The 26,407-nt window shown below is 36.1% G+C and overlaps 1 protein-coding gene across 5 annotated transcripts in view; it reads left to right on the top strand.

Moving 5' to 3' along the window:
* Positions 1-26,407, top strand: part of TFEC (transcription factor EC) — a 146,456-nt gene that overhangs the window by 100,383 nt on the left and 19,666 nt on the right. For 4 of the 5 annotated variants that reach the window (XM_045495380.1, XM_045495379.1, XM_045495383.1 and 1 more), the window contains exon 3: positions 1,907-1,993. The exons of the other annotated variant lie outside the window; for it this stretch is intronic. In XM_045495380.1, the coding sequence (XP_045351336.1) occupies positions 1,907-1,993 (87 nt within the window). The remainder of the gene's footprint in view (positions 1-1,906; positions 1,994-26,407) is intronic. 5 annotated transcript variants of the gene reach the window in all.

The following is a 26,407-nucleotide window of genomic DNA, read 5'->3' as shown; positions in this document are numbered from 1 at the left end:
CAAACAGGTTTGCTGGACGGGAGGGAGGGTGGATGAGTTAAATGAGTGAGGGGTATTGAGGGCACTAGTTGGGATGAGCACTGGGTGTTATATGTAAGTGATGAATCACTAAATTCTACTCCTGAAACTAATATTACACTTCATGTTAACTAAGTAAAATTTAAATAAAACTTGAGAAAAAAAGATTTAATTCCTCAGTTGAACTAGCTACATTTCAAGTGCTCAGTAGCCATTATATGCAGGACAGTGCAGGACATTCCTATACTTGCAGAAATTTTTGATGGAGACCACTGGCCAACCTAGAGGGCCGAATTTTCAGCTTCATCTCAAACCTGACTCTTGCTCCATTCCCACTGACCAACATTCTTTCTGAACATATATGTTCCTATCTTAGGGTCTTTGTATTTTTTGCTTCCTTTCCAAGGACTGTCCTTCCTCACACTCCTCATGTCCTTGTTCAAATATCCGTAAATCCTCCTCTGACCATTTTCTAAAATAACATTCATTCCCATCAAGCTCTCTCCCTACCTGCGTTAATTTCTTCAGGCCACTGTTTGTTATTAAGCTGTTTATTGTCTGTTTTCTCATTAGAGTTAGGGCTCCAGGAGGGCAGAGACTCTGTGCTGTTTCCTTTTACAGCTCCTGTGCTTACAACAGGGTATTGCAATAAGTATCGCTCAACAAATCTTTGTTAAATTAATATTAAATAGTGTTCTGATTTTTTGGCATATCAACTTTAAGGTATCTTAGTAGAAGTCTGAATATTTAATTCTCTAAGGTTCTCAGAAATCACGCTTTGATGATTAATAGAATCATAAAATATTTTTATACATCTCACCAAATTTAGTCCTGGTTGTTTCTGCACAAGTTTTTGGAAATTAAGAGCGCTACAGTGTATAAATTCAGCATTCTCATTATCTTTGAGTTTACATCATATTTTGAAATGTCACTAAAGAGAATATAGTGGGAGAGAGGAGAACTACAGCTAGAGAGAAAAGTAGGGGGCAAGCATGGTATTTTTAAAATACAAGCTTTTACAATCTTCTCCGGCTAAAGTAGAGAAGGGAAGGAAGATATTTTAGAATGGAATTGAGAAAGGAGTGAAAAACTGATTTAAGTTAGGACTTTAGGGCCAGATTTCCAGGATTTCAATCCTGTCTTTGTCACTCACTAGCTTTGTATCATGGAACAATTTATTGTGCATTTTTTCCTCTCCCAGTTTCCTCATCTGTACAATGGAGGTAAGGATAGCATCCACTTCTCAGAGTTTTTGTGAAGATTAAATGGGCTGATGTATGCAAAGCACACAGAACAGTGCCTGGCATGTCTCCCACTCTATATGTGTTTGCCATTGTTACGATTTAAGATGTCGGTGATTATTATTGTTGTCGTTATTGCTGTTATGGTTATTAGCCATTAGGGAAAGTTAGGTAACATTTTTCCATATATTCTGTATCCACGTGGACCAATTGGCTGGCATGACCACTGATATTTGAATATCCACCTGTAAAGATGCAATCAAAACATTTCAAAAGGAAAGTAAAGTTATAGGAAGTCATCTCTCTACGTGTTAAGTACATGGGCTCTGGCTTGAGGCACTTCGTGATAACCAGTCTATTTATATAGATACTGATTTCCAAGGGACTAGCCCAGGGTGATTTGCCCAGCCATCACCTGCCAGCTGGTAGTAGAAGCAAATTCATGGGAAAGCAACACAGATCAAAGAGTGTCAGGATTACTTCATTTTAAGTTCTAAAATATTCTCGGGTTTGATATACATATAACCTTAATTTAAATATTCTTAAAAACTTTAAAAGATTGCTAATTTTTTTCTTTCTGAATTCAGGCTGAAGCACAACTCTTCTCATTATGCACAGTATCCTAAATGTATTATATATTTTGCTAGATGGAAGACGTTATTGAGGATATAATCGGTATGGAATCAAGTTTTAAAGAGGAAGGAACAGACTCTCCTCTGCTAATGCAAAGAACAGTAAGTGTTTCCAGACTTGAGGAGGTCAGTGAGACCAAAATAAATAGTAGCATCTGATAATATGAAAAATAAATTTAATTTGATTACTAAATGTTTTTTTCCTACGCTTTTGAAACAGACATAAGATAACAGATGAATAGTAGAAAATATCTATTGGTGCAGAAAAAAAGATTATATAATGTTACTTGGGAATAACATTGTGATATTCCATCTATCTATCTAATCCCTATAAACATCCATCTAATTATATATGTAATCTATTACAGCATTTTCAATGAGTGATTTAATCTTCAGATTTCCTGAAACACAGCATATAATCAAAACACTCTCATAAGCTAATGGCTAAATTTGGACTATTTTACCATGACTAACAACTATCAGATTCAGAGGGCTCTACACCTTGTAGAGACAAGAAAAATATTATAACTATAAAAAATCTGACTTTGCTTCAGACCTAATAACTAGAGATCAAAGATGAACTTACGAAAAGTAGAACAGGCCTCACCCTACTTTAAGGCATGTAGACAGATGTCTATGTTGCAATCAGCACAAATTCCTGGAATGATATGTAATGAAGGGATGGTATCTTATCTCCTGGTTTGATTGCTGTTGCCTTCTCGTCTCTTATTTATTAATCACTAAAAATGTTATTTGTAAAGGGCGTGCAAGGTTTTTCCACATACTTTGAAGGGTTATTGTTGGTTTGTTTTCTTATGATTTTAGACATTTTAGAAAAATGAGACAAAATATGAGAGATTGTGACTGAGATGTTATTTTAAACATTTCATTTAAAGAAAGTGAATTCTGACTATATTGTGTAGTATGATTTTTTGTCAGTAAATAAATGAGCTGGGATATGTTAGTGATGAACATTTAAATTTAAAATCATAAAAGAAAATTGAGAAAGCACCCCATTTTTATTTTCTGTTTTATCTTTCCCAGATAGACTATCCAAAGACAGAAGTATCTCTTTCCTCCCTTTCTGTGGTATGCAGGACCTCCACTTTAAAACAGGTCACTAATACTGGCATTGTCTGACAAAGGTCAAATGAGGTTTAAAACCTTGTATTTTTGCAGGTTTAATTTTTATTTTATTATTTATTATTATTTTTTGTTTATTTATTTATTTTGGGAAGTCAGGGCCGGGGGGGTGGGAAGGGGCAGAGAGAGGGGCAGGTGCCACACTGTCATCACAGAGCTGGACACAGGGCTCGAACTCACAAACCATGAGATCATGACCTGAGCCGAAATCAAGAGTCAGAGGCTTAACTGATTGTGCCACCCTGGCGCCCCTATTTTATTTTATTTTTATTTTTTTGGATGGACTGACAAGTCTATCTCTTCTCTCTTCAGATTTCAAGCAGCACAGTTACATGAAATCTGACTAATTCTCTAGATAAATATATTATTAATGCTAATTTCTCCCTGTCTAATTTCACAGCATGAACATGCTATTTTCTTAACCAGTATTCAACTTCTGGGTTTCAGAAAATGATATTAATTTCCTACAATCTTTTCTTTGTATGTGGTACTCATTAAAATTGTATACTGCAGCATTCTCTTTGTCAAATTATCTTATGTGTTTTGTAGAGGCTGCACAAAATGGCTTACTCAGTACAAATTGGTGGCAATAACTATCTGGAATTTGCTTTTGATATCCAGAATGTACTTTTAACAAGATAGATACTACTGGTCTACCTAAACTTATACAAAGAAATATCTCTGTTGACCAATCAGCAATCATTGATAAATCTAGATCTACACATAAAACCAAAGAGTTCAATTAACCAAATCTCTTTATTCAATACATATTATGTGCAAAGTGTAATACATTTACCATAGGCAATTCAGTTGAATAAGACACAATTCACATGTCAAGGAGCCACATGATAATAGGGGAGTGGAGTGAATTGTACCTGAGAGACAGGGAGGGAGAGTGTGGATCTCGGTGTTAAACTCAGGGTCTAATCTAGACTTTGTGCAAGTTACTCAGCCTCTCTTTGCTTTCTCCTGAATTACAAGAATAATTAAAAATATTTATCTCCAAGGCCGTTTTTTATATTAAATCTTACTTAGTAGCCTACATGTGTACATTTGAAATGCTAGTCAGAGAGTGGCTCTGCAGTTCAAGTGAAGGAGAAACCATAAAAATCAAGATTTTTTTGGAAATGCTTTAGGAAAAGATGATGTTTGAAATATAGTTATGAAGGATAGTTAAGATTTTAAGAGGTATCTGTGAATGCAGAAAAGTAACAGGTTAAGAGAACAACATAAGAAAAGGCAAGAGGTGAGAAAAAGAGAACGTATAAGAATAGCTGGTATAACAGAGATAGGAAACTCTGAAGGACGTTTATAGTTCATGTGAATGAAAATACAGACCTGTTGGATCCAGAAGAATGCTTTGAGTAAGCGTTATTATTAGCCAGTGAACTTTTGGTGCAGATGGTAGAACATGGCTCATCTGGGGCTTAAGCATGAAAGAAATTCGTTGGTTCATGTCATGTGTAAATTCCTAAGGACTATCACATGTGGGCGGCCCTCCATAACTTTGCCTTTGTTTTCTTCTGTGCTGGCTTTATTCCCAGCCGTTGAGCAAACACTACCATAACCTATCCCTAGGTACGCACCTAGTTCCTTCTTGCTAACCCAATTTTTTTTGCAGACAACTACTTCTTCACAAGGAAGAGAAGTTTCTGATTAACTTCAGCCGATCCTGGTGGCCCCGTTTCCTCTGCCAGAGACAGTTTTAAGAATAGGCTTGTGTTGCAATTCTGACATGTTGAGCAGCTTTCTGGGAATTTTCGTAAGTCTTTAAAGTAGACCCAAGAAAGAGGTTTTTGCTTCTCCATGATGTTGTAGGACAATGTGACTTATATAGTCATTTTATTGCCCGGAAGGTAAATGAACTAAGAAAAAACAAAACAAACAAAAGGGAGAAGAAAAGCCAAGAGAAATACAAAAAAAATGCTGTTTTATATGCCCGCTGGAGAATTTTTGACCTGTGGATTTCACATTATGTAAGATTTATTCCCTTTATTTTATAAGCCAAGTGTGTTGGGATTTTCTGATTATTATAACCAAATTCATCCTAATGGATACATTCAGTTAGGCTTGGCAATGTTTTCCCCTTGGTTCCAGCTAAATCTCTGGGATAATTCTTATTGGAACAATTTATGACATGTATCTCTTCCTGAGCCAACTTCTCTGGGTCTTGGGCCCATGCTAGAGCTGTGTGAGCAGCTCACACAACAAATTACCTGGACTAAGAGTAAGAACGAGAGCAGAAGTTGTCACGAAAATAAATGTAAGTGAATTCTACTGAGGCTAAAACAATAGATGTCTATTATGGTAAGCTTCAAAAGTGAGATATTTATCAACTAAAAATAATTATTATTAATTTCTCACCTATTATGTGAAGGTCACTTTTCCATGTATTTTCCATGTATTTTCTCTAGTTCTCATAGAAATATGCAGAATCTCAGGGGCAGTCTATTGAGTGTGCTGTTGGCCATTTTACCAGTCCTTTGCTGTGGCATAGGCAGAAAACCTCGGATCTCACTTAGCTAAGATTTATCTCAGGACCACTGCATATAGGCTTAACTAAAAGTCATGCTATAACTTCTGTTGATGGGAAACTTGGAATCTGCTGAGGGGAATCTTGGACCACTTGTGGTGGTCCTTCACATTTATCCAGCTTGAATGAAGTACTTCAGGGTCTTCACAGATCAATTTAGCCCAGGTTTTTCTGATCCAGAAATGAATGGGGACTGATTAGTGACTAGAGTCAGTATTTCTTTTTTTTTTTTAATTTTTAAATGTTTATTTATTTTTGAGAGAGAGAGACAGACAGACAGAATGCAAGTGGGGGGGGGGGAGCAGAGAGAAAGGGAGACACAGAATCTGAAGCAGGCTCCAGGCTTTGGGTTGAAAGCCCAACGCAGGGCTCGAACTCACACATTGTGAGATCATGACCTGGGCCGAGGTTGGATGCTTAACTGAATGAGCCGCCTAAGCGCCCCACCTGTCAGTTACTTCTTAGTTCAACAACTGTGTAAACTACATTGAAAAAGAGACAAAGTGCAAGAAACATTCAGCCAAGTCAGTCATGATTTTTGTCAACACTCTAACCTGTCAGTTTCTCATTCTCTTTAGAGTCACTGTATTTATTTTCTTCCCTGCTTAGCCCTCCCCTCACATGATGATATCCCAAATCTTGTCATTACCATTTTTTCTATCCCATCACATTTTTTTGTTTCACACTTTTTGACCGTTACATTCTATTTTTTCACTGCATCTACCGTAGTGTTCTTATTTCACCAATTTTTCAAGCTTCAAATCAATGGACTCTATCACTAATATTTTCAATACCTATTACTTCACACTTGCAATGAAAATTTCCTTAACCTGTATAGAGTCTGATCAAGCACTATAACCAATCCTCTTGCAAACACTCCTAACATATCCCCATTTTTTCCTCAGTTTACTTCCTTGGCAAAACCCCAACCCTGATTAAACTTCTCTCTCATCCTACTCCATGTCTCAACCTGAGCAGCTTAATGGATAAAATTTCACCACATTGCTCATAGTCCTCATCTCAGATACATCACCAAAATTCCACAGGGGTTTTCACCACCACCAGATGATACACAGCTATTCCCTGGTTAATGAGACCATTTTTTATACCTTCTTTTCTCTCTTCATATCTCCAGAATTCATTGCCCTTTCTTTATTTCTCAGCTGATTTCTCTCTTACAACGTATTTCAAAGAGCAAATGTATGAGAACTCATTCATTAGCTTGGCATCACCAATTCTACTAAACCACCTGTATCTGTTTTCATTTCTACTGTCATCTTTTCTGTTAGAATAATTACTCCAGTTCATAATCTAAAGCCATTCCACCACCTGTGCCCTGGATCTTCTTCTTACCTTCTCAAGGTAAGACTTTCCTTCTCTAAATAGTGATTCCTTCTCCTATGCAATCAGTCTATTCTGATCTATTGGATTATAAATATCAGCAATTACACTAATCTTTAATAACACTCCCTAAAAATGAAACCAAACCAAAAAACTCCCTTTGAACACATTTTTTCCTCTGGCTGCCACACTATTTTCATGATTTACTTACACATAATTTTCATTAAATGTTTATTTATTTTGAGAGAGAGACAGAGAGAGAGAGAGAGAGAGAGAGAACGAGCAGGAGAAGGGCAGCAACATGGGGCTGAAACTCAAGGAACTGTGAGATCATGACCTGAGCCAAAGTCGGACACTTAACCGACTGAGCCACCCAGTAACCCCCTTGATTTACTCACACATTAAAAAAAACTTGCTGCTTCAATTTTCACCCTTTATCCATATACTCACCTCCTGTTTTCTAGTCTCCAACAGAGCTATTGTTCTCACAATCCACAAAGAGCTCTTAAAGCCAACCAAAGCAGAAGCCAATAGTAAGTTCTCCTTACTTGTCTTGGCTTCTCAGTGGTATTTGCCATGGTTCACCACTTTCCCTTCTTGAACTACTATCTGGGATTCTGTGGCACCACATTTTCTGGTTTTCCACCCACCTTGATTGTGCTTTCTCTTCTAACAGATGTCTAAATGCTAACGTGTTCCAAGACTCACAATTCAGCCCTCTTTTCTCATGTATCTATACATCCTACAGGTGATCTCAACCCTTGCCCAGCCTAGATTTCTCCCCTATATGTTAGACTTGTATGTCCTACTGCTTACATCTCATCTTTTCTGCTTCTAACAGACATCTCAAACTTAACATTACTGACAGAAAGCTTTTGTCCACCCCCCACCCCACCCATCCAAATCTGCTTTTGGTTCATCTAGAACCCTCATTCCAAAAGAGTCATTTTTCTTCTCTCTCTTACTCCCACACCTCCACATCTATTGGTATGTCCTGATTAACACCCGAGATTTCCTGAACCTCACAGCTTCTTATCAGCGCCTTTACTAAATCACTTTTCCAGTCTCTCTTGGACATCAGAGACAGACTCCAGCCTAACTTCCCTGCTAATTCTTTCCCCTTTACAGCTGTTCACACAGTAGTCAGAATGATTTGCACAAAGCAAAACTCAGATTCTGTTTCTCCTTGTTTAACATTCTGTCAACTTCCTGAAATCCTCAGAAAATAAGCCAGACATTTTACCATTGTCAGCACTTCCCTTTAACTTTAGGCTCTGGCCTCAATGGCCTTCTTCCTGCTCCTTGAACATGACATGCATACTAACATTTTAGGACCATTGAACTTCCTTTTTTTTTTTTTTTTGCTTAGAATACATTTGTCCCAGATCTTCACATGGCTGCCCTTTATGCTCCCAATGTTTAGTCAATATCACCATGTAGAGAGGCCTTCCACAATCAGCCTAGCTAAAAGACCCCATCTCATCACTCCCTAAATCAATATCTTATTTTGATGCCCTCTGACACTTATGATTAGAATTATTATTTTATTCACCTATTTATTGTGTGCTCTCACCCCTAGAATGTGAACTCCTTGAAGATAACAATTTTGTCTGTCTTGCTCACTGCTGTGTCCCTGAAACCTAGAGCAGTAACCTGTTTATTATTTTATCCTCAGCACCTAACGCAATATCTAACACATCACAGGTGTTCAGCAAATGCATGTGAAATAAATACTTTAAAATCTGCACATGGTATTGAAAAGATTGTTCCCATTATACATCAGATTTCAGAATTTTTAATGGAGAAAAATCAGTAGCAGCAAGGATAACAACAATAATAATAGCCACTGTGATTTGGGTGATTTGGGTGCTTGCTATGTGACAAGGATTGTGCAAAATGCTTTTTTGTGTGTGTGAAAAATTACATTGATCACCACAACAAACCTATGGCATAGACTAGTATCTAGTATTACCTGTTATCACTTTATAAATGAGAAAAGAGGCTTAGAGAAGTTCAGTAATTTGCTCAAGTTATACACTAAGTGAATGGCAGGGTAGGGTTTGAATCCAGTCCTGTATGATACCAGATGCAATAGCAATCCTACCCACCTTGCTGTGCCAGCAGCCTCAGAAGGAAGCGAGGTGTTTCCTAGAACTGTAGAATCATAAGATTTGAAGGGACTTTAGGCTGATCTGATTCTCTGTCACACTCCAGGATTGATTTTTTAGTCTGTGAGTTTAGATCTGTCTCCCTATAATTTCTACCCATTGGTCTTAGTTTCACCCCTTGTCTTCAGAGACGTGGTTGTGCATAGTAACTCATTTATTTTATCATATATAGCTATTTTTTCAATCATGTGTCTGTAAATGCTGGTGGCATTTGGCAATCTCAGTAAACTGTTATAGTTCAAGACCATTCCAGAGATGAGAACTGAGTAAATATTAACAACCCTTTGTGCTTCGTTGGAACTTGAAAGAACTGCATAACATCAACAAGCAGGCTTTTGTCAATCACAATCTAGACCAGATTAGTCTTAAAGTCCAAGGAAGAGCCAAAGTTCACCTTGGCACAGAGTTTTCTGCACAGTTCTCTCAGCTATTGTTTGCAAGTTTTTAAGGAAAAGAAAATGATGAAGTAGAAAGAGAAAACGATTGCTATTGTGAAGGTTATAGACACTTCAGAATTAAAACCGGTGAGCAAGTGCATTTTGGAGTTCTTTCAATGTTTGGGGATGAAACCACCTTAAATACTGAATATAAACTTTATAAACTAATAGTAAAATAAGGTATGTAGAAATTGAGCTTTGAAATGTGTATTATATAATCTACTGTATTGACAAGCTTGTTTACTTACAGGATAGTTTTTGTGTTCTGGATACAGTACAAATATTTTTGTCTCTTTAATAAAAAAAGTTGTTAAAATGTTTAATTATGATTTTTCTATCAAAAAGTGAGGGTTCCAGTGATTATTTATTACAGTGTTTACATTAAATCAATAACTATTTTTATTAATTTAGTACTAAATAGATTATATGCATATAAAGTATATGATGCAAAAGTATTTATAAGTTACCATCTCTCTTTTGTGTTTTATCTTTTCTACTTGAGTTATAAGCCAGCTGGCCAAGGACAAGGGATCTTCTACTCCCGCCCAACACATTATTTGTATTCACTCATAATAGAAGAAAAATAATAATAACTCAGTGGGACTTCCCTATTCAATGTTTGTCATTCAAACCTCATAGCCTACTTTCACAAATAATATAAAGCAGGATATTCAATGGTGTGTGTCTTAAAACTGCAAAAATCTAGTTTACTACATTTAAATGAATAAATATCCAAAAGAAAGAAAATAATCTTTTAAATGCCAGTTTTTTATGTATGCAGACATTGTGTGGTATATGCTCCCCTACAGCGTTCTTTCTTTATGTCTGATGTTTATCTTCTTTTTATGTCTACAGTTATTCTGATAATCTCATGCCCACTTTTACCATTTTAGTGAATGTCTTCACAGAAAAGAAAAATAGATGATCCAAACAACTCCAAGTATTCCCTCGGTTTCCCATGAAACTTACACTAAATATGTGATATAGACATAGATCTACAGATATCACACACACACACACACACACGCACACACACACACACATATATATAGGTGTATGGTGGTTTTTTTTTTGGCTTTTAGTGTTTATACTGAAAAACTACCTGAAAATATAATATATAATGATATGTATACACTATTTTCTTTCCTATTTTGTATTTATAATGAGATTATCTGGGAGATAGACATATCATACACACAGACCACACACACACATACACACATATACACACACACACCCCTTCAGAAAATTCTCAGGGTTTTAGATAAATAATCAATTTTCACAAACGTGGTAAGTAGTATATACTATTGTGCTGTCCTTGCTGAGTAAATATAAATGAAGAGGGGTAAAACAATAAATATAAACTAAATTATTAATTTTATGGTTGAGTTTATTAGGCCTATAGTGTTTTGGTGAAGAGAAAAATAAATCAGGCTGCCTTGAAGGAGCACGCTGGGGAAGGTTTGGCCTGTTGGCTGCCCCTAGAGAGTAGGTTGGATTTTGATACTTGAATAAAACTGAGAAAAAAATAGTTCAATGGCTTCCAACTTTTTACATATTCAATTCACTTCTTACTATTAAAAGTGTTAAGGCAAGGACCTACCCAGAATGGGGTAGGTACGAATCCAGCCTTTGTTTCAGATAGAACAAGGATTAAAACCCAAGCCCTCTATTTATACAACTGCATGATCTTGAGGTAGTGATTTAATTTTTCAGTTTTAATTATTTTATATTTAAAATGGGAAGCATCAAGCTCATAGAGTTGTTATAAAGATTACTTGAGATAATGTTATTTGTTATTATTATGAAACATACTAGCTTAATATCTGGCACATAATATATACTCAATTATCTATGATGTAGTATATGTTAGGATAATGCTTGTATTTTACAATCTTTTTTTTAAAATTACCAATATATAGATTCATATGGTCCTTGTGGCAACACTCTTTCCCTCCACCCCCTCTCTCCCACTGGAGTCTGAAATCTATTTTTGGAAAGCATGCCATATATATACATGGTATATAGGGGCAAATAATGTTGACTAGATAATGTGGGGCCACTTAATTAGATTTTCAAAAGCTAGACACAAGAGTTTGACCTTAATGTGGAAGATAGAAGGGAGAGAAATTTTTGATTTTTGAGCTGGGAGAGATCAGAAGGAAGTTGTATTTTTAAAACATGAGTTGGGGGGCGCCTGGGTGGCGCAGTTGGTTAAGCGTCCGACTTCAGCCAGGTCACGATCTCGCGGTCCGTGAGTTCGAGCCCCGCGTCAGGCTCTGGGCTGATGGCTCAGAGCCTGGAGCTTGTTTCCGATTCTGTGTCTCCCTCTCTCTCTGCCCCTCCCCCGTTCATGCTCTGTCTCTCTCTGTCCCCAAAATAAATAAACGTTGAAAAAAAAAATTAAAACATGAGTTGGTCTAAGAGGGGAAGTTGGGAATTAATTGAGAGGGATGAAGGGATACTAGATGGAAGGACATAATTTATGTTTAGGATCCTGAAGAATTTATACATGAGAACAGAGAAGAAAATAAAACGATAAATGATTTAAAGAAAAAAATCATACTGGGTGGTAAATCGGACATGGTATATGAAGAGGGAAGAAGCCAAAACAGTCAGAAAAACATATATGGAATTTAGGTCAGATTATTTATGTTGTCCTTTATTATATGTAGCCTAATAAGAATAAATGGATATATGAATATTTTATAGCTTATTTCGATTTTCTACAAAATGCTTGGATCCAGATTTTATTTTCTTAAAGGGCAGCATGATTTTAAACATAGGCAAATCTATATTTTTCTAGGGTTATGGAAATTCATTATCTTTTCAAACACTTAGAATTTTATCATAAGTAGGATTGAATTTTATCAGATATTTTTTCTGAACCTATTGATATGATCATAGATGTCTTTTTTCCTTTTTGACATCATAAAATATATTTATGAGAAGCCCAACTTTATTATGACAAAATATCTTATTTATATTGTCTTGGATTCCTATTGCTATTGTATATTTTTATTTAGGTACAGTTGACACACAGTGTTACATTAGTTTTAGGTGTACAACATAGTGATTAGACAACTCTATATGTTAGGCTATGCTCTCCATAAGTGTAGCTACCATCTGTCACCATACAACACCATTATAATACCATTGACTGTATCCCCTATGCTATGCCTTTCATCCCCATGACTTATTCATTGCATCACTGGAAGCCTGTACCTCCCTTCATTTAGCTAGTAATATTTTGCTTCAGATTTAGAGTCATGAGTGAAATTTTCCTTTCTCATAATGTCTTTGTATGGTTTCAGACTGAATGATTTAGTGCATATTCCCTCTTGTCTCTATTTTCTGGAAATGTGTGTCCAAAATTAGGATGATATGTTTCTTGAAAATGTAACACTTTTGCCCATAAAACCATCTAGTCCAGATATTTTCTGTGCAAGATGTTCAAAGTCTGTTTTGATTTCTTCAGTAATTATGAGACTGTTCAAGCTATTGATTACTTTTTCAGTCAGTTCTACTAAACAATATTTTTCTAGAAATTGATGCATTTTGCCTAAGTATTCAAAATCATTGGCAAATTATTATAGGTAATATAATTTATTATCTTTTTATTGTGAAATGTACATAAAAAAAATTTGGCACAGTAACCACTTTAAGTGTACAATTCAGTGGCATTAAGCAGATTCATAATGTTGTGCAACTAGCACAATATCCATTTCCAGAGCTTTTCCATCATCTCAAACAGAAATTCTGCACCCATTAAGCAATACATATTCCTTTCCTCCTGTCCCAAGTCCCTAGTAAACTTCTATTCTACTTTTTGTCTGCATGAATTTGACTATTAAAAGGTAACTTTCATAAATGGGATTATACAATATTTGCCCATTTTTAAATGTTTATTTTAATTTTGAGAGAGAGAGAGAGAGAGAGTACGAGCAAGGGAGGGTTAGAGAGAGAGGGGTACAGAGGATCCAAAGCAGGCTCTGTGCTGATAGCAGTGATCCTGATCCAGGGCTCCAACTCATAAACCACAGGAACATGACCTGAGCCGAAGTCTCAATGCTCAACTGACTGAGCCGCCAAGGCACCCCCCATATTTGCCCTTTTCTGTCTGGCCTATTTCACTTAGCATGATATTTTCAAGATTCATCCATGCTGTAGCATATATCCGAATTTTATTCTTTTTAAAGCTTTATGGTATTCCATTATATGTATATACCACATTTTATTTATTCCTTCATCTGTTGACAGTCATTATTAGCTTGTTTCCACCTTTTGGCTTCCTTGAATAATGCTTCTATGAACATGAGTGTCTGTTTAAGTCTCTGCTTTTAATTCTTTTTGGTAAACACTTAGAGGTGGAAGTGCTGGCCATATGGTAATTTTATGTTTAACATTTTGAATAACTGTCATACTGTTTTCCACAATAGCTGCATCATTCCTAGAAGCAATACACAAAGGTTCTAATTTTCACATCCTTACCAACCCTTGTTATTTTCCTTTCTCTTGATAACAGTCATCTTAATGAATGTGAAGTGGTATCGCATTGTGGTTTTGATTTATATTTCCCTGATGTCTAGTGATGTTGAGCATCTTTTCATGTGCTTATCAGACTTTTGTAGATCTTCTTTGGAGAAATGTCTATTCAAATCCTTTGTCCATTTTTTTTTAATTGGGTGGTTTGTTGTTGCTGCCATAGTTGTTGAGTTGTTGGAATTTTTAACAATCTAATCTGGCTAGTAATCTCTTAGTTATATGATTTGTAAATGGCTTCTCCCATTCTATGGATTATCTTTCACTATTTTGATAGTGTGCTTTGATGTACAAAATTTTAAATTTTGGTGAACTCTAAATTCTGGTTTTTTTGGTTGCCTGTGATTTTGGTATCATATTCAAAAATATCATCACCAAACTCATTATCATGAAGATTTTTCCTTTATCTTTTTTCTAGAACTTTCACAGTTTTAGTTCTTATGTTTGGGTCTTTGATCCATTTTGAGTTAAATTTTGTATGTCATGTAAGATAAAGGCCAACTTTGTTCTTTGCATGTGGGTATTCACTTTCCCCAATACCATTTGTTAAAAGACTGTCCTTTCCCTATTGAATGATCTTGGCACCTTTGTCAAAATCATTGACCGTATATTTGAGGGTTTATTTCTGCACTCTATTCCACTCCATTGGTCTCTGCCTGTCTTTATGCCAGTACCACACTGCTTTGATTATTGTCATTTTGTTTAACACTTTAAAATCTGGAAGTATGAGTCTTCCAACTTTGCTTTTTTCAAGATTGTTTTTGCTATTTGGGGACCCTCGAGATTGTATATGAATTTTAGAATGGGTTTTTCTTTTTCTGCAAAAAATGCTTTAGTGTTTCACTTGAATCAGTAGATCACTTTGGGTACTGTTGTCATCTTAATATTACATCTTCTGATCACTGAATATAGGATGTCTTTCCATTTATTCATGTCTTCTTTAATTTCATTTAGCAATATTCTTTAGTTTTCAGTGTACAAGTCTTTTGGCTCCTTGGGTAAATGTTATTACTAAATATGTTATTCTTTTTGATGTTATTGTAAATAGGGTTGGTTTCTTAATTTTCTTTTCAGATTGTTCATTGTTAGTGTATAAAGATACAACTGAATTTTGTATGTTGATTTTGTATCAGTCAACTTTGCTGAATTCCTTGTTTAGCTCTAAGAGCTGTGTGTGTGTTTGCACACGTGTGTGTTTAATCTCAGGTTTTTCTAAATATAAATTCATGTCACCCATGAGAAAAGATCATTTTACTCATAACTTTTCCATTTTGGATGACTTTTAATTCTATTTCTTGCCTAATTTCTCTGGCTAGAATTTCCAATACTATGTTGAATACAAGTAGTGAAAGCAGACATTCTTGTCTTGCCTGTTCCTTATCTCAGGGAGAAAATATTATTTTTATTTTATTTATTTATTTAATTAAAAAAATTTTAAAACATTTATTTATTATTGAGAGACAGAGACAGACAGAGCGTGAGCATGGTAGGGCCAGAGAGAGGGGAGACACAGAATCTGAAGCAGGCTCCATGCTCTGAGCTGTCAGCACAGAGCCCGACATGGGGCTCAAACTCACACACCAGGAGATCAAGGCCTGAGTGGAAGTTGGACGCTTTACCGACTGAGCCACCCAGGCACCCCCAAAATCTTATTTTTATTTTTATTTATTTATTTTTTTATTTTTACTTTTTATTATATGAAATTTATTGTCAAATTGGTTTCCATATAACACCCAGTGCTCATCCCAAAATGTGCCCTCCTCAATACCCATCACCCACCCTCTCCTCCCTCCCACCCCCCATCAACCCTTAGTTTGTTCTCAGTTTTTAACAGTCTCTTATGCTTTGGCTCTCTCCCACTCTAACCTCTTTTTTTTTTTTTTTTTTCTTTTTTCCTCCCCCTCCCCCATGGGTTCCTGTTAAGTTTCTCAGGATCCACATAAGAGTGAAACCATATGGTATCTGTCTTTCTCTGTATGGCTTATTTCACTTAGCATCACACTCTCCAGTTCCATCCACGTTGCTACAAAAGGCCATATTTCATTTTTTCTCATTGCCACGTAGTATTCCATTGTGTATATAAACCACAATTTCTTTATCCATTCATCAGTTGATGGACATTTAGGCTCTTTCCATAATTTGGCTATTGTTGAGAGTGCTGCTATGAACATTGGGGTACAAGTGCCCCTATGCATCAGTACTCCTGTATCCCTTGGATAAATTCCTAGCAGTGCTATTGCTGGGTCATAGGGTAGGTCTATTTTTAACTTTCTGAGGAACCTCCACACTGCTTTCCAGAGCGGCTGCACCAATTTGCATTCCCACCAACAGTGCAAGAGGGTTCCTGTTTCTCCACATCCTCTCCAGCATCTATAGTCTCCTGATTTGTTCATTTTGGCCACTCTGACTGGTGTGAGGTGATACCTGAGTGTGGTTTTGATTTGTATTTCCCTGATAAGGAGTGACGCTAAACATCTTTTCATGTGCCTGTTGGCCATCCGGATGTCTTCTTTAGAGAAGTGTCTATTCATGTTTTCTGCCCATTTCTTCACTGGGTTATTTGTTTTTCGGGTGTGGAGTTTGGTGAGCTCTTTATAGATTTTGGATACTAGCCCTTTGTCCGATATGTCATTTGCAAATATCTTTTCCCATTCCGTTGGTTGCCTTTTAGTTTTGTTGGTTGTTTCCTTTGCTGTGCAGAAGCTTTTTATCTTCATAAGGTCCCAGTAATTCACTTTTGCTTTTAATTCCCTTGCCTTTGGGGATGTGTCGAGTAAGAGATTGCTACGGCTGAGGTCAGAGAGGTCTTTTCCTGCTTTCTCCTCTAGGGTTTTGATGGTTTCCTGTCTCACATTCAGGTCCTTTATCCATTTTGAGTTTATTTTTGTGAATGGTGTGAGAAAGTGGTCTAGTTTCAACCTTCTGCATGTTTCTGTCCAGTTCTCCCAGCAGCATTTGTTAAAGAGGCTGTCTTTTTTCCATTGGATGTTCTTTCCTGCTTTGTCAAAGATGAGTTGGCCATACATTTGTGGGTCTAGTTCTGGGGTTTCTATTCTATTCCATTGGTCTATGTGTCTGTTTTTGTGCCAATACCATGCTGTCTTGATGATGACAGCTTTGTAGTAGAGGCTAAAGTCTGGCATTGTGATGCCTCCTGCTTTGGTCTTCTTCTTCAAAATTCCTTTGGCTATTTGGGGCCTTTTGTGGTTCCATATGAATTTTAGGATTGCTTGTTCTAGTTTCGAGAAGAATGCTGGTGCAATTTTGATTGGGATTGCATTGAATGTGTAGATAGCTTTGGGTAGTATTGACATTTTGACAATATTTATTTTTCCAATCCATGAGCAGGGAATGTCTTTCCATTTCTTTAAATCTTCTTCAATTACCTTCATAAGCTTTCTATAGTTTTCAGCATACAGATCTTTTACATCTTTGGTTAGATTTATTCCTAGGTATTTTATGCTTCTTGGTGCAATTGTGAATGGGATCAGATTCTTTATTTGTCTTTCTGTTGCTTCATTGTTAGTGTATAAGAATGCAACTGATTTCTGTACATTGATTTTGTATCCTGCAACTTTGCTGAATTCATGTATCAGTTCTAGCAGACTTTTGGTGGAGTCTATCGGATTTTCCATGTATAATATCATGTCATCTGCAAAAAGCGAAAGCTTGATTTCATCTTTGCCAATTTTGATGCCTTTGATTTCCTTCTGTTGTCTGATTGCTGATGCTAGAACTTCCAGCACTATGTTAAACAACAGCGGTGAGAGTGGGCATCCCTGTCGTGTTCCTGATCTCAGGGAAAAAGCTCTCAGTTTTTCCCCGTTGAGGATGATGTTAGCTGTGGGCTTTTCATAAATGGCTTTTATGATCTTTAAGTATGTTCCTTCTATCCCGACTTTCTCAAGGGTTTTTATTAAGAAAGGGTGCTGGATTTTGTCAAAGGCCTTTTCTGCATCGATTGACAGGATCATATGGTTCTTCTCTTTTTTTTTGTTAATGTGATGTATCACGTTGATTGATTTGCAAATGTTGAACCAGCCCTGCATCCCAGGAATGAATCCCACTTGATCATGGTGAATAATTCTTTTTATATGCCGTTGAATTCGATTTGCTAGTATCTTATTGAGAATTTTTGCATCCATATTCATCAGGGATATTGGCCGGTAGTTCTCTTTTTTTACTGGGTCTCTGTCTGGTTTAGGAATCAAAGTAATACTGGCTTCATAGAATGAGTCTGGAAGTTTTCCTTCCCTTTCTATTTCTTGGAATAGCTTGAGAAGGATAGGTATTATCTCTGCTTTAAACGTCTGGTAGAACTCCCCTGGGAAGCCATCTGGTCCTGGACTCTTATTTGTTGGGAGATTTTTGATAACCGATTCAATTTCTTCGCTGGTTATGGGTCTGTTCAAGCTTTCTATTTCCTCCTGATTGAGTTTTGGAAGAGTGTGGGTGTTCAGGAATTTGTCCATTTCTTCCAGGTTGTCCAATTTGTTGGCATATAATTTTTCATAGTATTCCCTGATAATTGTTTATATCTCTGAGGGATTGGTTGTAATCATTCCATTTTCCTTCATGATTTTATCTATTTGGGTCATCTCCCTTTTCTTTTTGAGAAGCCTGGCTAGAGGTTTGTCAATTTTGTTTATTTTTTCAAAAAATCAACTCTTGGTTTCATTGATCTGCTCTACAGTTTTTTTAGACTCTATATTGTTTACTTCTGCTCTGATCTTTATTATTTCTCTTCTTCTGCTGGGTTTAGGCTGCCTTTGCTGTTCTGCTTCTATTTCCTTTAGGTGTGCTGTTAGATTTTGTATTTGGGATTTTTCTTGTTTCTTGAGATAGGCCTGGATTGCAATGTATTTTCCTCTCAGGACTGCCTTCGCTGCATCCCAAAGCATTTGGATTGTTGTATTTTCATTTTCGTTTGTTTCCAAATATTTTTAAATTTCTTCTCTAATTGCCTGGTTGACCCACTCATTCGTTAGTAGGGTGTTCTTTAACCTCCATGCTTTTGGAGGTTTTCCAGACTTTTTTCTGTGGTTGATTTCAAGCTTCATAGCATTGTGGTCTGAAAGTATGCATGGTATAATTTCAATTCTGGTAAACTTATGAAGGGCTGTTTTGTGACCCAGTATATGATCTATCTTGGAGAATGTTCCATGTGCACTCGAGAAGAAAGTATATTCTGTTGCTTTGGGATGCAGAGTTCTAAATGTATCTGTCAAGTCCATCTGATCCAATGTCTCATTCAGGGCCCTTGTTTCTTTATTGACCGTGTGTCTAGATGATCTATCCATTTCTGTAAGTGGGGTGTTAAAGTCCCCTGCAATTACCACATTCTTATCAATAAGGTTGCTTATGTTTATGAGTAGTTGTTTTATATATTTGGGGGCTCCGGTATTCGGCGCATAGACATTTATAATTGTTAGCTCTTCCTGATGAATAGACCCTGTAACTATTATATAATGTCCTTCTTCATCTCTTGTTACAGCCTTTAATTTAAAGTCTAGTTTGTCTGATATAAGTATGGCTACTCCGGCTTTCTTTTGGCTTCCAGTAGCATGATAAATAGTTCTCCATCCCCTCACTCTCAATCTAAAGGTGTCCTCAGGTCTAAAATGAGTCTCTTGTAGACAGCAAATAGATGGGTCTTGTTTTTTTATCCATTCTGATACCCTATGTCTTTTGGTTGGCGCATTTAATCCATTTACATTCAGTGTTATTATAGAAAGATACGGGTTTAGAGTCATTGTGATGTCTGTATGTTTTATGCTTGTAGTGTTGTCTCTGGTACTTTGTCTCACAGGGTCCCCCTTAGGATCTCTTGTAGGGCTGGTTTAGTAGTGACAAATTCCTTCAGTTTTTGTTTGTTTGGGAAGACCTTTATCTCTCCTTCTATTCTAAATGACAGACTTGCTGGATAAAGGATTCTCGGCTGCATATTTTTTCTGTCTAGCACACTGAAAATCTCGTGCCAATTCTTTCTGGCCTGCCAAGTTTCAAAAGAGAGATCAGTCACGAGTCTTATAGGTCTCCCTTTATATGTGAGGGCACGTTTACCCCTTGCTGCTTTCAGAATTTTCTCTTTATCCTTGTATTTTGCCAGTTTCACTATGATATGTCATGCAGAAGATCGATTCAAGTTATGTCTGAAGGGAGTTCTCTGTGCCTCTTGGATTTCAATGCCTTTTTCCTTCCCCAGTTCAGGGAAGTTCTCAGCTATTATTTCTTCAAGTACCCCTTCAGCACCTTTCCCTCTCTCTTCCTCCTCTGGGATACCAATTATGCGTATATTATTTCTTTTTAGTGTATCAGTTCTCTAATTTTCCCCTCATACTCCTGGATTTTTTTATCTCTCTTTTTCTCAGCTTCCTCTTTTTCCATAACTTTATCTTCTAGTTCACCTATTCTCTCCTCTGCCTCTTCAATCCGAGCTGTGGTGGTTTCCATTTTGTTTTGCATTTCATTTAAAGCGTTTTTCAGCTCCTCGTGACTGTTCCTTAGTCCCTTGATCTCTGTAGCAAGAGATTCTCTGCTGTCCTCTATACTGTTTTCAAGCCCAGCGATTAATTTTATGACTATTATTCTAAATTCACTTTCTGTTATATTATTTAAATCCTTTTTGATCAGCTCATTAGCTGTTGTTATTTCCTGGAGATTCTTCTGAGGGGAATTCTTCCGCTTGGTCATTTTGGATAGTCCCTGGCGTGGTGAGGACCTGCAGGACACTTCCCCTGTGCTGTGGTGTATAACTGGAGTTGGTGGGCGGGGCCCCAGTCCGACCTGATGTCTGCCCCCAGCCCACCGCTGGGGCCACAGTCAGACTGGTGTGTGCCTTCTCTTCCCCTCTCCTAGGGGCGGGATTCACTGTGGGGTGGCGTGGCCCGTCTGGGCTACTTGCACACTGCCAGGCTTGTGGTGCTGGGGATCTGGCGTATTAGCTGGGGTGGGTAGGCAAGGTGCACAAGGGCAGGAGGGGCAGGCTTAGCTCGCTTCTTCTTAGGTGATCCACTTCAGGAGGGGCCCTGTGGCAGCGGGAGGGAGTCAGATCCGCTGCTGGAGGTTTGGCTCCTCCGCAGAAGCACAGAGTTGTGTGTTTGCCCGGAACGAGGAAGTTCCCTGGCAGGAACTGGTTCTCTTTGGGATTTTGGCTGGGGGATGGGCGGGGGAGCTGGCGCTGGCGAGCGCCTTTGTTCCCCACCAAACTGAGCTCTGTCCTCCGGGGGCTCAGCAGCTCTCCCTCCCTTTGTCCTCCAGCCTTTCCGCTTTCTGAGCAGAGCTGTTAACTTATGACCTCCCAGACGCTAAGTCGCGCTTGCTGTCGGAACACAGTCCGTCAGGCCCCTCCGCTTTTGCCAGCCAGACTCCGGGGATCTGCTTGGACCACGAGCCGCCCCTCCGCCCCTGCTCCCTCCCGCCAGTCCGTGGAGCGCGCACTGCCTCGCCGCCCTTCCTACCCTCTTCCGTGGGCCTCTCATCTGCGCTTGGCTCTGGCGACTCCGTTCTGCTAATCCTCTGGTGGTTTTCTGGGTTATTTAGGCAGGTGTAGGTGAAATCTAAGTGATCAGCAGGACGCGCGGTGAGCCCAGCGTCCTCCTACACCGCCATCTTCCCTCCTCCATCCAAAATCTTATTTTTAAATACAACTTGTACTCTTAGTTGTATCCTCCTTTTTGAAATATTATTTACTTATTCTCCATTCTTTTTAACAAATCTTGCAGGAAACATGCCATTCTTGTTAATTAAAAAAAATTTGCCTTATGGATTCTACTTTTATTTTTTCAATAACTTATGTTTTTATTTTATTATCTATCCTACTTTATTTGGGCTTATTTGGTTATTTTTCTAGCTTCTTGAAGATGTTATTTAATTTATCAAATTTCAAAATTGTATCTTTTTTTCTCATATTACTTTTTAAAGGCATAACTTTCCTTGAAAGCACTGTTTTGTTATATCCCAGAAGTTTCTTTATGTGTATTTATATTATCTTTTATTTATTTCTAAATTCCAGCATGATTTTGTCTTTACCCTTGAGTTATTTCAAAATTCCCAAGCATTTTAGAAATCCAGGTCTCCATGAAATACATTGAAAGTTTTTTCTTAACTGAGTTCATAATCTATATTTTTATATGTTCCATATGTACTCAAGAAAATTGTGTATTCTCTACTTTTTGGATATAGAAGTGTACATATGTCTATTAGGCCAAGATTTTAGTTTTATCATTCAATAATTCCATAACATGACTGATTATCGTTATCTGTTTGACTTTTCAAAAATGAGGAGAAATGTCAAAATTTCTGAATGCATTAGTGGATTCATTAATTTTGCCTTGTAGTTCAAAACATTCTGTTTCACATATTTTGAGGTTATTTTACTACATGCATGAATACTTATAATTACAATGCCTTTTTGGGGAATTGAACTCACTATTATATATAGAATCTCTCAATCCCTCATAATTTTTCTAATTTTAAAACCTATTTTCTCTAATATTAATATAACTACATAAGCTTTCTATGGTTGTCATTTGCTGGCTGTATCGTCTTCCATCCTTTAATTTTCAATCCTTTGTGTGTCCTTTTATTATGTAGGTGTGTCTTTTGTACTGTATTACCCAAACTGTCAACCTTTTTGCTTTGACCTATTTATGTTGATATATTTCCACCTGTTTCTCTCAAATTATTATTTAAGTGTGCCCATATTTCTCTTCAGTATTTTTAATTACATTTACACCCTTTGGTTTCTTTTACTCCACCTCAATCATACAGATATTATTTAAATTTTAATACTGAGTTACATGGTTATATATTTCACTTTATTTTTGACCTGGTTCTCTTCATCATTTTTGGCCTACAACCACTTACTAAGGTATTTGATAATTTTTATTTCATATTCTTAAAGCATATATTTTAAATTTATTTTATTTAGGTACTTCATCCAAAATTGTTTTCAATGTTAGTCTTTCTGGGAAAACATTCTTAAGTATTTTATGCCTCTAGGAATATTTTTATCATGGCCTCATTTGTGAATGACAGTTGGGCTGGATATAAAAACTCATGTTTTAAGTTCTTTTCTTTCAACATTTAAAAAATACTGATTCATTTTCCTCTTTCATTCAATTTTGCTATTGAAAAGTCTTATGTTAATCAGATTCTTATTCCTTTGGACATACTCTTCTTTTTCTTCTTAGGCTTTTAGATTTTCCTTTTTATCATTGTATATTCTAAAATTTGACTATAATATGTCCGGGTGTAGGTTTTTTCTATCTGTCTTTGGCATTCTATGGGCCCTTTGAATTTTATCAAAATAAAATAATAATAAAATAAGATACAATAAAATAATAGATTTTGTCTATTAGAAATGTATCAGAAATGTTTCTCCATTATTTCTTAACATATTTTCTTTCTTCCAGTTTTATTTCTCTTTCTCTCTGAAACTTCTAATATCTGTATTATATTTCTAATAAATCTATCCTCCAAACTGATTAGGTTTTTTCTCATGTGTTCTATTTCTGGATCCCTTTCTTCATCCTCCTGAAAGATTACTTCAATTTGATTTTGTAGTTTACAAATTCCATTATTCCTTTCTCAGTGTGTTCATTATGCTACTTTTCCATTCCATAATTTTTATAACACTTTTTTCAAATACTATATTTTCAAACCTCCTGTTATTCACTTTGGCCATTTGTACATTTGTTTGTTCTCATATTATAAATTATTATGAACATCTTTTTTTAAGAATGTACATTAGACTAATTTAAGAAACTTGGTTTAATGTGATCTTTTTATTTTTTAATATTTTCTTCTGATATTATTTCTCACACTGCATGTTGTTTTTTTTTGAAATAATCATTTTTCTCAAATGTTTTGATATTTTGACTGGTTTGCTTATTTTCTTCAGGGAATATTGGCTACTGTGAAGGGCAGTATATATGAGGGAAGGTCAGAGCACAGTCCACTGCAGTCTCTATGATCTCAGTAGTGGAGATGTGAGTAAAATCTAGAATGGAGAACCTTAGATAACAGGAACCACTGGCAATTGCTCCTCACCTCAAAGAAACTTCTGAGATCAGGAGTTCATGTTTCTTAACCAGAAATTAAGTATTGTCTGGAGGAATATGTTCTGCCTCATTGAAAAGATTTTATGATAAATTCTTTATTATATGTCTTTCAAATTTGTGATGTTGTTAATATAATATGTTTCCCTATTGCCATGTCAAAGGTTTTGCTTTACTGAAAAAGTAATTTTTTAAAAACCAGAATGATAAATATTTCTTCATAAAATATCTATCCAATTTCCTACTAATCTACAAAATAGTTAGCACATTAATTAAGTATCGTACACCTTTGAGAAAAGTACATGTAATTTTGCTTTGCAAGCCTTTTCAAATGTGTATGTAATTTTTAAATATTCACTAACATTGTATTCTTATATATTTTAATGGAGAAAAGGCACTATAGGTAACATAAAGTATAGTACATACTTTGAAATTGAACCCAATTGTCTAATGATATTCACAAAGTGATCAGCCATTTTCATGAAATAGAGTAGTACCTACAGCATAAAATTAAATAGGATATTAATCATTATTCTTTAGGGTATAAATTAGACTATAATCAAGGTCAGGAGTTGATGTAATATACCTATACTTAAGCAGGGTTACATTCATTATCAGATTTGCAGCCCCATTTCTATTTTAGGTATAGTCTGACCAGGTAATATGGACCCAGAGTAATGCTATAGTTAGGAACCTATCACTTTATTGTTGCAGTGTATATGTAATATGGCTCCTTTTCTTCTTAAACATTTTTGCAATTTGCCACTGCTGCATTGAAATCCATCTGAATTCAAACTCTTCAGAGAAAAGTGCCCTTTCCCTAGTTCCTTCCCTCTTCCTTCCCCCTTACTCCCTATCTTTTTTGTTCAGCACATCCATTATGCTTCTCAAAGGCACAGCGGAAATGTACAATTCAGGTTGGTGATGCCTCAGCTTATAACCAAAAGATTTTCAAAATGGTCTTGGAAACTTAACTTTTACAATATGACTAAGTGACTCACATGTTAGGGAAATATCTGCTTTTATGATTTCTTCCTAATTGTATTGTTATGATATAAGCACTCATCATCTATCCAATTTGATGAACTTCATTCCTATTTTTCAGATGAGGCAATGAGAAGTAATAAATACCCAACTTAAGTATTCCCTTCCAATATTTTATGAATTAAAAATATATTTTAAAACAATGAGTTTATATAAAATAAAGATGAGGAGTCTTAATAGAGAAAATAATGAAAAGAATCAGTATATAAAAATATATATCAGAATACCACATGCCGTCTATGATGTCCTTATTGAAACACACATTCACATATATTAGCCTGATTTCCACTGTATTTTCCAACTTCTTTTCCCTCAGAAATACACAACATTTATTACATATAGTTTAACAGGTTGTTATGTCAGAATTAATTTTGGTGTTAAAATGTTCTTTCTTCACATTTATTTTCAGTCTCATTTTATAAGTATCAAGAAATTTCCCTCCGTTTGAATTGGAGTTTTGCAGAAAATAGGAATAAGGAGTTACGGTCTCTGTAATAATCTGGTTATAGCTTTATTTGATTACTTGTATTGCTTCTAGTCCTTAAGGAAAGGAAAAAGTGACTACTTATTCAGTTCTTAGTTTACTGCCCCGAAATGAAATACTTAGAATGGAAACATTTTAAATATTCAAATCCTACATTTTAAATGTGGCTTGCCCTGGAATAATGAGCATTAACTTGAATTATGAATATTATTTAAATTAAATTTTCTTGGGAAGTCAAATCAATAAGCACATTTTAAATAATAAATTGGTACAATTTTCAATTGTGTTATAAAACATCTTAGTTTTCTGAAAAATTGTTCTCAAGAAGCACATTAAGAATTGCAGTGTTTCTATAATTAGATGTACCCTATATCCACTAGAGGCAAAAGTAGTTTTAGACTACTTTGGGTTACCAGCTGGGATATTTATAATAATCTAGAACATTAAGTGTGCAATGAGAAAAAGTATGCCTTCCAGGAAGGAAAGAAAGTTTCTCACTTAATTACCAGTGTAAAACACCTCTTGACTGTGAGTTGCTGGTAGCACTGATGGTATTAAGAAGGCTTCCAAAATGTTCAACCATTATACCTAATTTATGGTATGCAATGAACTTTCCAGCTTTGCTAATATGTATATTGACTTTGTCAAAATGATTTTTAAAATCTTATTCACTTATAACAAGGTAATGTACAGGTCAAACTTCTATAACTTTGTAAATATTAATCAGAATTTCCTTTTGTGAATGAACTCATTTCTCTTTTTG

This window comes from Leopardus geoffroyi, chromosome A2 (genome assembly GCF_018350155.1).
Source record: "Leopardus geoffroyi isolate Oge1 chromosome A2, O.geoffroyi_Oge1_pat1.0, whole genome shotgun sequence".
Lineage (NCBI taxonomy): Eukaryota > Metazoa > Chordata > Mammalia > Carnivora > Felidae > Leopardus > Leopardus geoffroyi.
Note: the sequence above shows the minus strand (reverse complement) of the source record. Positions and strands in the feature narration are given on the sequence as shown.